The 13,450-nt window shown below is 38.7% G+C and overlaps 1 protein-coding gene across 6 annotated transcripts in view; it reads right to left on the minus strand.

The window, feature by feature from the left end:
* Nucleotides 1-13,450, minus strand: part of SLC25A21 (solute carrier family 25 member 21) — a 512,298-nt gene that overhangs the window by 24,763 nt on the left and 474,085 nt on the right. For all 6 annotated transcript variants that reach the window (XM_074393420.1, XM_003924193.4, XM_010334934.3 and 3 more), the window contains one exon: nucleotides 6,278-6,442. In XM_074393420.1, the coding sequence (XP_074249521.1) occupies nucleotides 6,278-6,442 (165 nt within the window). The remainder of the gene's footprint in view (nucleotides 1-6,277; nucleotides 6,443-13,450) is intronic.

A 13,450-nucleotide genomic window follows, 5' to 3' on the forward strand; every position in this document is an offset into this window, starting at 1 on the left:
AGCTCCACCACTGACTCGCCACCTCTATTCCTTCCCTCATTACATCATCGGTACCACCCCACTTCAAACTTTTATGCCACCTTTACATTCACAAATGACTTTCCATATTTTTGTTTTAATCCCCAAAACAATCTTGTCAGATAGAAAGAAAAACACTGTTTTTCGGTTTACAGATTCAAAAACCTGAAGCTCAGAGCAGTGAAGTGACTGGCTCAAGGTCATTCCGCCAGTAAGGACAGGACTTCACTTGTTGTTGAGGTAGGCTGATGACTTCTAAACATCTATCTCCAGCTCAGCTTTTCCCTCACAAGCCACAGGTCTCATATCCAACCAATGGACTCAACGTCGGCACTTCGCAGTCCCAAATACTGTTAGATTCAGAGTTTCCAGGCGGAGGCCATAGTCCTCCATAAGCCCGTTCCTTTCAGTGGTTTTCTTTCCTAGTGAATAATGCCACAATTCTTTTAGTTTCTCAAGCCAAGAACCTAGGCATCCTCCTGAACCCCCCACTTTTGTCAACATGTATGCATGGTCCATCACCATATCCTGCAGATTCTGCCTTTGGAATACTTCTCAAATCGGCCCACTTCTCCCTGTCTCCACCATGGACGCTATAGTCCAAGACCCCACCACCTTGTATTGCAATCATTTCCATGTATATATTCTGCCTTTCCCCTCCCATCCCCACTCCATCCTTTCTCCACACTGCAGCCAGAGTCATCAGGCTATCCCTTTGCTTAAAATCATTTGTCGGCTTCTAGTGCTCTTTAGATGAAGAATCCTTAGTGTGGCCTACAGGGGCCAGGATGATCTGACCCCCTAGTGTCTCTCTAGCCACATTCCTGCCTTCACCTTTTTGCTTTCATCACTAGGGCTATTTTTCATTTTATCCAAGGTACCCAGCACTCTCCATCCTAGAGCCTCTGCGCTAGATGTTCCACATGTCTGGAAGGCTTTTGCCTATTTGCTGTCACCTGCTAATTTCTAACTCATTCTTCAGTTCAAATGTCACTTCCTCAAGGAAGCCTTCCCTGACCATCAGGTTTATACTGGGAGAATTTCTCCTTTATCGCTCCTAAATGTGAGTTTGTTTGTTTACTTATTTTTGTCTGTTATCTCCATTGACTTGCTTGTGCTGGGACAGCTTCTCATTATTGCATTTCCTGGTGCTTGGCACAGGGCGTGGCACATGTTAGACACTCAATAAATATTAGTTCAATGATGACTGAAAGCCAGAAGTCACACTCAGACCTGTTGACCCACATTTTATGCATAGCATTCCTCCCAGCCCCCAACCTAGGGGGTCCCAGCACCCTGACAATTAAATCAGGGTCCTGATTAATAAATGAATCACTTATTTACTAGTATAATCTAGTATATATTTACTAGTACATACTATTATATTTACTAGTATAATCTAGACTTGGGAAGTGCTATTTAATAGAGAATTCATGTGGCAATGGCATCAGTTCTTTTAGCTTGGAAGCTAAAGATTGGAAATGAAATTCTGAGCCACATGGCACATTTTCACACTGTCAAAGGAGGTTTGTGATTTAAAATTGTTAATAGTCAAATATATAGAAAGCAATGCATTAGCATTCTTCACTGGTACAACACTAATGTATAGAGAGGATTACAGTGGAATTTATCCAACCTTCACTTTTTAAAATAATGACATCCAGGCATGGCAGCTCATGCCCATAATCCCAGCACTTTGGAAGGCTGTGGTGGGAGGGTCACCTAAGCACAGGAGTTTGAGACCAGCCTTAGCAACAAAGTGAGATCTCCATTTCTACAGAAAAATAAAAAAATTTAGCTGATTGTGGTGGTGCATGTCCATATTCCCAGCTACTCAGGAGGCTGAGGTGGGAGGATCATTTGAGCCCAGGAGGAGGAGGAGGCTGCAGTGAGATGCTATTTAAAAAAAAACTAGGTAAATAATGAAAATATAATAAAATAATGACAAATCATATTTCACTAAACTCCCTATTGTAGAATACTTTGAATGGGAGAGAGGAAATGAGGTATTCTAGTCACAAGTTCTCAGCTTGGTAAAACTTACAACAACATAAAAATTAATTTTAAAACTATAATGAACAAAGTATATCTTTTATTTAAAGATTTAGAAGATAGTTTTCAGGGTCCTGATTAATACATGAATCACTTATTTACTAGTTATAATCCAGATGTGGGAAGTGCTATCTAATAGATAATTCATTTGGCAAAGTGCTGGTTGACATTTTACTGAATATCATTAGAAAAAATTAGACAGACACATGCCAATTATTTATTTTTATTTTTTTTTGGAAACAAGATCTTGCCCTGTCATCCAGGCTGGAGTGCAGTACTATGGGAATGGTTCACTGCAATCTTGCCCTTCCAGGCTCAAGCAATCTTTCCACCTCAGCCTTGCAAGCAGCTGGGACCCCAGGGACTTGCCACAGTGCCTGGCTAATTTTTAAAATTTTGCAGAGTCAGGGTCAGTCACTATGTTGCCCAGGCTGGTCTTGAACTCTTAGTCTCAAGCAATCCTCTTGCCCTACCCTGCAGAGTAGCTGGGACTACAGGTGTGCACAATCATATCCTGGCTAACGTTAATTTTTTTTTTTTCTGTAGATATAGGGTTTCACTATGTTCCCCAGGCCTGTCTCAAACTCTTGGCTTCAAGCAGTCCTCCTGCCTCAGCCTCCCAAAGTGCTGGAATTACAGGCTTGAGCCACTGTCCCAGCTTAGGTTTTTGTTTGTTTGTTTTTGTTTAAACCATTCAGAACATTTAATAACTTAAGTATATTAATTGTAGAATAAAATTTGTACTTGTGGATGTTTTTTTAGCATTCAGTAACATATGATCATACATACATCTGATTAATCTTTCTTTCTTTCTTTTTTTTTTATTTGGAGATGGAGTCTCGCTCTGTTGCCCAGGCTGGAGTGTAATGGTGCAAGGTCAGCTCACTGCAACCTCCGCCTCCCAAGTTCAAGCAGTTCTCTTGCCTCTGCCTCCTGAGTAGCTGAGATCACAGGTTTGCGACACGACATCAGCTAATTTTTGTATTATTAGGAGAGTAGTTGTCTTGCAGTCTGAAAAACAGTTGGTTTCTTGGGTGTGTGACTAGTGCTGTTGCGTGGGGCCTGAATTTAGAAGAGATGAGCCCCACACTTGATTTAATGCTGTACTGTCACTGTCTTGAAATTCTTAATAATTTTTGAACAAAGGGCTCTGCATTTTCATTCTGCTCTGGGCCTTACAAATTATTTAGTGGTTCCTGCTAAAAAAAAAAAAAAAAAAAAAAAAAAAAAACCCTCAATGTATTGAGAGCTCCTTCACTTCACCCAGGATCAAAGTGTTTATTGCATTCAATTTCTATATTTGACAAGAGAAGAGCTCTGAGGGTCCCTGGAGTCAGAATTGTCAGTCACTACAGGGGTTTATATACATTGTGGCCAATCAGAGATTTCAGACCAAAAAACATAAGCTTCTACTCAATAAATGAGATTTCCAAATACAGTGAAACCTGGTTAACAACTTTGGTTAGTGAAGTGAAGCAATGCCAACAGATGGTTAATGTGGAACACATGGTGTGGATTCAGCTGTTATTTGAGAAAAGTCCTGGCCTTACCTAGAATATGTGGGATAGCTGGGCAAAGACAGGTACAACCAACTTTGCTGAAAAGTCTGGTTAGCCATACTAGAAATAGTTTTATGATTAAAAAAAAAAAGTCCTTTGATACTTTTCTACTAAGAAAAATGAAGAACTGGACCCCTAAGGGAAACTACCTGCTTGTGAAAAATGTTACACCAACTGGTACATCCAGGATTGCAATTTTAATTGCAAGCAAGCAATTTGATATAGGGAAAAATTCTGTGATACTATGTCTTAAAAGCACATCCTGTGTTACTTTTATATTGTAGAAGTTGAAAAGCACTGTTGGCATCTGTAAATTACCATGAACAAGTTATTATGATTATTATTTAGAAATAGGGTCTTACTTGCCCAGGTGTAGTGGTTCATGCCTGTAATTCCAGCACTTTGGGAGGCCAAGGCAGGCTGGTTGCCTGAGGTCAGGCAGGAGTTTGAGACCAGCCTGGCCAACATGGTGAAACCCCGTCTCTACTAAAAATACAAAAAAAAAAAAAAAAAAAAAAAAAGCTGGGCGTGGTAGTGGGTTCCTATAATCACAGCGACTCAGGAGGCTGAGGCAGGAGAATTGCTTGAACCCAAGAGGCGGAGGTTGTGGCGAGCGGAGATCTTACCATTGCACTCCAGCCTGGGTGATAAGAGTGAAACTCTATCTCCAATAAAAAAAGAAAAAGAAGAAAGAAAGAGAAAAAAGAAGAAAGAAATAGGGTCTTACTCTGTCACCACGCTGGAGTGCAGTGAGGCAATCACAGCTCATTGTAGCCTCAAACTCCTGGGCTCAAGTGCTCCTCCCACCTCAGCCTCCTGAGTAGCTTGACTGTAAGTGCACACCACCACTCCTGGTTAATTTTTTAATATTTTGCAAAGAGAGGTCCCATTGTGTTGCCCCAGTTGCCTTTGCCTTTCAAAGTGCTGGGATTACAGGCATAAGCCACCCCACCCAGCCTATAAACTATCATTTCAAAATAATAGTATTGAAGATGATAATAATTATCATCATTATCATTTTGCATCAAAAGCAGATAATCTTAGAAGAATTGTTTGACTACCTACCCTAATTAACCTAGATTAAAAATTAATATCCAGGTGAAATTTAAATTTTAGGCTGACAATTTTTCCTTGTGAGTTCAAAACTTATTTAAAATATAAAACTTTCAATTTTCTTGAGGAAGTCATGCTTCCAAGACAAAAATTAAGTAATAATGGAATCTAATTAAACTTAAGAGTTTCTGCACAGCAAAAGAAACTATCATTAGAGTAAACTGACAACCAACAGAATGGAAAAAATATTTTGCAACCTACCCATCAGACAAAGGGTGAATATCCAGCATCTACAAAGAACTTAAACAAATTTACAAGAAAAAACAAACAACCCCATCAAAAAGTGGGTGAAGCATATGAACAGACACTTTTTGAAAGAAGACATTCATGCAGCCAACAAACATATGAAAAAAAGCTCACCATCACTGGTCATTAGAGAAATGCAAATCAAAACCACACTGAGATACTATCTCATGCCAGTTACAATGGCAATCATTAAAAAATCTGTAGACAGCAGATGCTGGAGAGGATGTGGAGAAATAGGAACACTTTTACACTGTTGGTGGGAATGTAAATAAGTTTGACCATTGTGGAAGACAGTGTGGTGATTCCTCAAGGATCTAGAAATAGAAATACCATTTGACCCAGCAATCCCATTACTGGGTATATACCCAAAGGATTATAAATTATTCTACTATAAAGACACATGCACAAGTATATTTATTGCAGCACTATTCACAACCGCAAAGACTTGGAACGAACCCAAATGCTCATCAGTGATAGACTGGTTAAAGAAAATGTGGCACATATATACCATGGAATACTATTCAGTTATAAAAAAGGATGAGTTCATCTCCTTTGCAGGGACATGGATGAATCTGGAAACCATCATTCTCAGCAAACTGACACAAGCACAGAAAACCAAACACAGCTTGTTCTCACTCATGAGTAGGTATTGAACAATGAGAACACATGGACACAGGGAAGGGAACATCACACACCGGGGCCTGTTTGGGGTGAGGGAGCTAGGGGAAGAATATTGAGGGTGGGGGATTGGGGAGGGAAAACATTAAGGGAAATACCTAATGTAGATGACGGTGGGAAGGATGTGCAAACCACCATGGCATGTGTGTACCTATGTAACAATCCTGCGTAATCTGCACATGTACCCCAGAACTTATAATAATAAAAAAAGAAAAAAACTTAGTTACACTAGAGTATCCTAAAGACATTCACATTCAAAATAAATTAAGTAATAATATAGTTTCTAGAAATTTTTATTAGTAATAAAGGAAAAGCCCACAGGTGTAATAATAGCTTCTTCAATAAGAGCAATTTTGGTGTGAGACGCTGGTTCAGTCCTTGGCTTTACTATTTACTATGTTATCCTGGGCAATTTCCTTGATCTTTCTAAGCCTCCCTTTCTGGATTTGAAACAGGGATAACAGCACTCTATGCAGACATGAGGATCAAATTAGATAATGGATGTAGGTGTCTAGCACAGACAAAGAGCATGACAGGATAAACATTCTACAAATGGTGCTATCATCACTGATAGGATTTTTCCTTCAGGATTTTAAGTTATTAAATGTTACCTTATTGACAGGAATCATGTTTTTGACATTGTAGTAGAAGCCAAAATAGACCATGTTGAAAACTCCATGTCGTCCCAAAGTTGCAGTTAATCCTTTGTTGAGGCCCTGGAGTCCCCAGCCTTCCTTCTTAATGATTTGTCTTGCATAACCCACAGTAGATGGTTGCTGCAGAAGAGAGAAGCAAAGCCAGAATGATCATCTTTGGCACTCTGGAACACAGTAAATTACCATATTAACTTACCCTCAAGCCAGAATTATTAGGGACTTCCCCCCCTAGATATAAATAATCATGCTTAGATCTGTGCTTTTTAAAATCAGCAAACTCAAGAAGCAAACAAAATTGCATGCATAAAAACAGGCTTTATAGAAAAGATGGTTGGCAAAGAACAAACAATATTGGTAGGGTTAGTGAAACTGATGTTATATAATAACTATCATCACTTTCAACATGTAAGGAATTATATCCAGTTCTGTATTATCCCACACTAATGAAGGAGATTAACCATATAGATAATTTGGTAATCCATAACTGCACATTATCCAAAAGGAATTTATATTTGGCTCCTGAATTCAGTGTATTTACCTTTCTAGTTATGGTTTTCTAAAGCTAATGTTACAAATAGTTTTGATTCCATTGCCTCAGTGATTTAAGCTGGTACTATGTTAGAAATCGGCAATAGATAAATAGCTGTTGATTGTACACATCCTCAAGCAGATACGCAATCAGTGTGTGTGTGTATATCTACTCTGATAAATTATACCTAAATGGTGTTGGGAGTACTGGGTTACCACCTTGAAATTACTTCTTTCCAGTTCCTTGATTGATTACCCAAGGCTGAAACATCCTGACTGCTAGAATCCAGTCTTGCTGAAGACATCACTGCAGTTTACCCTGAGATTTACAATTCATTATAATACAATTACAATTCACAAGGGGTTTTTAAAAAATGTATGAGTGATTGTTTCCTTTTTGAAGGTACTGTACAAAACATATCTTTCTCACATTTTCACTGAATAGTTAATAGGAGAAACTATTCAGTGTTTTTTTTTTTTCCCACTCATGAGGCACATACTGACATGACATTTGTTTGATAATTCACTGAAGCAGGTTGTTAGAGTGGTTGTGGCAGTCTGGCACACTTTCAGACTAAAAGTATTTTCTTATCATGTGCAATTAAGGCTACATCAACATAATAAAATAGAACAAATCCAATCAAGGTATTTCTTCCAATCTGCATTTATAATAGCTATGTAATTAACATGAAACATTTAAATGAGCTCTTTTATAATCCTAGAGTTTTTGCTGATAAATATTTTAAAGACTCTAGCTACAATTCTACACTCAACTTCATCTATTAATTTAAGGAACTAATTATAATAAATTACAATAAGCTTAAGAAAACCCTTCTTTGTAATATGGAAAAATCATGTGAGAATGTGTCTTAAAACAATAAGACATATCATACAGGAAAACCAAAATTTTCTGAAGGTTAAGGTTTACTTTCTGTTTGACAACATGAGATTTTTTTTGTTGGTGTTTCAGCACATTGACTTTCACCCAAATCATTATTATTTTTTCAGTTTTCAAAAGAGATAGGATAAGTTGAGCAGAAACTCATTTTTGTTGGAAAGACCCTGGAAATGCTGCGTAAACTGCCCATGTACTGTTGTCTTGCTTCAAGGAAGGCAGTCGAGGGGTGGGGGAAGGAGAGGGCGGCTTTCCTGGGAATGGGAAGAACAGAACAGAGATGAGGCTGCCTGACCAATACAGGTTCTCCCTGCACCCAATCTAAACCTTTTCTCTATCCTCACTCTTCTGAGATCCTGAGGCCATCTAAGTTCTACGGCCACAGAGACACCAATGGCTCTAAAGTAAAGTGCAAATAACAATGGCTTTCCTCCCCCCCACACCAAAACATGGGTGTAAGATGTTTCCATTGTTTAGAAATCTTAGTTTGCTAAGTCATTAGAATGAGGATGACTAAACTAAGTATTAATTTGATTAGCATCTTTCTCATCATCTTGAAAAGAGAAGACTTCTCCTAGATCTTGGTGAGAGTTGATGAATACCCAAATGGCATTTGCTAATTGTCTGTTTCCTGATTTTCACTGGCTTGGGTGCTGTGTGTGTATAAGCAAATGTAATGCATGGATTTTAAATTCAAGTGCCTTGTTGAGTTTGAACTCTAGTTGTCAGTAATTAATTGGAGAATAGCATAGTAATTGGAAATAGGAGCTCAGAGCTAGACAGTTCCAAGTTTGAGTCTCAGCAATACCACTTGCTACTTTAGCAAGTATTTTATCCTCTCCAATTAATCCTCACTTTATTAATTTGTAAATAAGGATAATAATATAATCTTCCTGAGGCTGGTGGCTTTGCAGTGGCTCACACCTGTAATCTCAGCACTTTGGGAGGCTGCGGCATGAGGAGTGCTTGAGCTCAGGAGTTCAAAACCAGCTTGAGCAACATAGTAAGACCCTAGTCTCTACAAAAAATTAAAAATTAGCCAGGCACTGTGGCAAGTCTGTGATCCCAGCTACTCTGGAGGCTGAAGTAGGAGGGTCACTTGAGTCCTAGAAGGTGAGGCTGCAGTGAGCTTGTTATCTTGTCACGGCACTCCAGCCTGGATGACAGAGCAGAGCAAGACCCTATCTCAGAAAATTAAATAAATAAATAAATAAATAAATAATCTTCCTCACAAGATTGTTGAGACTGTTGAGATAAGCCAATGAACTTAGTCATTCACTGTACATTTAGGTATTAACAATAATGGCAGTTATGCTGACAATCATAAAAATAGTTACGACAACAACAACAACAAAAAAAACAGGTAATTTTGTTGTTAGTTGAAGGCAGTGGCAATCAAAAGGTGGAGTTTGATTTGAGGGAGAGAAAGCTCATTCCTTCTGGCTGTCCTTTCCTTTTACCAGAGTTCCAGACCCTTGTGATAAAGTCCACCAGGAATGCATCAAGAATGCAAGATAACAGGTCTGCTTTCTCTGAGACCCAACCAAATCCAATGCTTGAACTAGAGATCCTGTTCCAGGCATAGTGCCTGACCTAGGAGCTTTCCTCTCTGGAGCAGTAGATGCTATAAATTGGCCTCTTCCTTATCTCTCAAAGTGAGCATCCTGGCTAAGATCTCTCCATATGGCAAGTCTGTGGGCTCTAGAAATAAGGCCATATGGGAGCAAAGGCTGGCAATGGAGAAACACATGAATTGAGCTTCTCCCTCTACATGGGATTCCAGCCTAGAGAACACATTCATATATGTGATCAGGTAGTTGGAACACAGGAAGTGCTCATCACCTTTAGCCATTATCATACATGCTCAGCACTTTATAGTGTCATTTAATCCTCTCAATAACGTGTGAGATAGATCTTATCATGACCCCTATTTGGCAGATAAGGAAACTAAGGCTTAGAAGTCACTTGCCCAAGATTACAGAGTTAGTGGTAACAACAGAGCTCCAACTGAGGTTCTTTGGACTTCAAATCTGAACTTTCACTCTCTTGGTGGTTCTGCCATCCTAACATATCTGATTGCTTCTCTCAACAACCTTGTAAGGTAGACAGCTGGTGTATCTCATTTTTCAGGTGAGGAAAACAAGGATTGTTAAGCAACATGCCTAAGATAAAATGCTGCTAATAAATGGCTTAAGCAGAATTCTGCATCTAATCCAATGTTGTTCTTTCCATACTCGTAATAAGAGTTTTAGAGTTTTATAATCCAACCATATAAGTAAAGATGCATAATAGTACAAATACATTTTTTTTCTAGCAAATGGACACTTTGGGATAAAGAAAACAGGAATTCAAATGCCCATAAAAATTAGAAGTAAAAGTATGATAGTGTGTTTCTTCTTCATTCAGGGACATTGTATTATACACATGTAAGCAAATATTTAATTAGAAAGGCAAAACATGACTTCCACTAGGATGCTTAAATAGGAAAATATGGAATCATTTTGACTAGATCTCTGTAAACACAAGGAATTTTACTAAACTTATTTGATTATGGGGCTTCCACTTAAAAACAAAATGGTAACGTATTAGCATCATCAGCCAAGCGATTCCAATAATATCCAACCCAGCAGGTCATCAGTCAAATGATTCCAATACTATCCAACCTAGCTCAGTTGCTTTCTAATATTTAGATTCACTCCAATTTTCATATTTAGTTACCAATTGTGGGCCAAACTGCACTCTAACTTTCCGGGTTATACCTTCATTGACTGCACTCAAAAAAGCACGGAAGAATATGTGGATTGGGATGACACTTAACAAATATGTTTTGCTTTGATTTTTACATTAACAGATATATTGATAATTTTTATATTTACCTATGAGAGTATTCTATAATGGTTATGGGATATGCAATCAAATTTCTGTTTAAAAAAGTATGAAGAGGTTTAATTTAAAAAGCAGAACCTTGGCTGGGCACTGTGGCTCACACCTATAATCGCAGCACTTTGGGAGGCCGAGACCAGCATATCAGGAGGTCAGGAGTTTGAGACTAGCCTGGTTAACATGGTGAAACCCCATCTCTACTAGTAATACAAAAATTAGCTGGGTGTGGTGGCTTAGGCCTGTGGTTCCAGCTACTTTTGAGGCTGAGGCAGAAGAATCGCTTGAACCAGGGAGCTAGAAGATGCAGTGAGGTGAGATCTCGCCACCGCACTCTAGCCTGGGAGACAGAGCAAGACTCTGTTTCAAAATAAATAAATAAATAAATAAATAAATAAATAAATAAATAGAAAATAAAAAAGCAGATCCTAGGTGAAATAAGCAAAAGAGAGAAAGAAAATTATCACATGATCACTTATATGTGGAATTCAAAACAAAAAAGTCAAATATATACATAGAATAAAACAGTGTTTACTAGGAGTGATGTGAGGAGCAGGGGGATGTGGGGAGATGCAGGCAGAAGGGTGCAAAGCGTTAGCAGGATGAACAGCTCTAGAGATCTAATGTCCAGTATGAGGAGTACAGTTAAAATTGTATTATACTGGCCGGGCACAGTGGTTCATGCCTGTAATCCCAGCACTTTGGGAGGCCAAATTGGGTGGATCACCTGAGGTCAGGAGTTGGAGACCAGCCTGATCAACATGGGGAAACCCCATCTCTACTAAAAATACCAAATTAGCTGGGTATGGTGGCACATGCCTGTAATACCAGCTAATTAGGAGGCTGAGGCATGAAAATCGCTTGAACCTGGGAGGTGGAGGTTGTGGTGAGCTGAGACTGTGCCATTGTGCTCTAGCCTGGGCAACAAGAGGGAAACTCTATCTCAAAAAAAAAATTGTGTTGTACTGTTTTAGGGATTTTTTAAAAAATAAGTAAATTTTAGCTGCTCTTGTAATATACACAAAAAAGTCACTATGTGAGAAGATAGATATGTTAATCTGCTTCTCTATAGTAACCATTTTACTGTATCTCATAACATCATGTTGTAAACCTCAAATATATACAATAAAATATATTTTAGAATACAAAAAATAAAAAATAAAAAGTTGAAGAGAGTGAAGATCCTTGGTGTAAATGAAGCTCCCAGGCACCACTCTGGGGCACTGAATCCTTACTTTCTGAGAGCCCAGTACTACCAACAAATCACTGAGATGACCTGTGGCAGCCTGAGCTATTTTTTCTGGAGTTCTTCCATCTGAATGCTGACCATACCTGGCTCTGATTGGCTCATGAGATCAGAAAGGATTTTAGGCAGCAGGCATTGTTCCCTGGGTAAATACCAGTCAGAGTATGGCCAGTGGGTACAGGCTTGGGTGTGTCAGTGGATTTCCTCCATCTCTAAGGCCAAAGAAGAATTCTAGGCACAGTATGTCAAAAGAAAGCACGCTCCACATGAGTTCCTATGGAAAGGTGGATGGGTTGCATTTGAAAGCCAATGGAATACGGCTGTTGCACCGGATTTCATCACATGGCTGGAAAGCAAACCGGATGAAACTACACAATGGAGTGAGTGTCCATATCTGGGCCTCCAGAAAAATACTGCTTTGTTTGAAAAGCGGGGACCCAGTTGCTCCACGAAGGTAGGAAAATATGCTTGCTCTTCAGGAAATGAAGATCATCCATACTTTTCATTACTCAAATGAGGTCTTGAAGCATTTTCATACATTTGAAAAATTTAAAAATCAAAGAAAAACCTTCCTTTTATTTGAGAACAAAACGTAAGTGAAAGGAGAAGAATCAGGCTTTAAAAGTCCACATTTATACTTCTTTTAGCTTAGATATTTCATGAATTCATCATTACAGTTTGTTTTCATAGGGCAGGATTTTGAACAAAAAAGATACCCAGGTATAATTAGAGTCTATCCAGAGTGTATGTTGGATGAACAGGTCTATTTGCAAACAACCAGTGAGTGGAGATGAATTTGCTGTCGAAAACCCCTCCCAGATACTGAGCCACAAAGTTATGTCAATATCAAACTGCTATGCAATAACCAGCCCTGGAGGAGCACAGTGTCCTGCAGGTGATGAGATGCTGACCCTGTGCCTTGCCCCTCCACTGATAGCAGAGCTGGGAGGAAGGAAGGTGACAGTGCTGTGGCCACATGGGTTACAACTCAGGGAAGACTGGCAACAAAAAAGGAAGCTTTGCTTCTTCATGGTCCCAGAAACACTTTCTTTTGCTTTTCCCTTGAGCTTCTTAATTATCCAGTTTACTTTATTCCAACGAAAATAGTATGGTTGACTAGAAAGAGACATCTGTGTTAATGTTCAGTTTTTTTAGAGCTAAGTTTTTTGGGCTTTATTTTCTCTACCTTATAAAATGTGGATAAAGCCACCAACCTTAGAGAGATAAAGAGATGATTTGAAATTATCAACTGGGTGTGAATGTCGGGAAAAGTGGAAGGGTGACAAGTGGTAACCAGTGGGATAGGGTTAGAGGGAGATGTCGGCGAAAATCAACTAATTTTTCTTTATATAGCTCTGTCTTACTTGACTTATTAAAAAAGTACTATGTTAATGATTTACAAAATTATATAAATACTTTAAAAAATCAAATAAAAGGAAAAAGGCAACTTGCAGAGTGTCTGGCATACAGTAGATATTCTGTAAATGGTAGCTATTATCATTACTTCAAAATCTTGATTCTGAAAGCAAAAATCTAGGGTTCTTGGCACAGTTGAATGGAAGACAAGTCTATTTTTTGT

The sequence above is a fragment of the Saimiri boliviensis genome, chromosome 2 (assembly GCF_048565385.1).
Source record: "Saimiri boliviensis isolate mSaiBol1 chromosome 2, mSaiBol1.pri, whole genome shotgun sequence".
Classification (NCBI taxonomy): Eukaryota; Metazoa; Chordata; class Mammalia; order Primates; family Cebidae; genus Saimiri; species Saimiri boliviensis.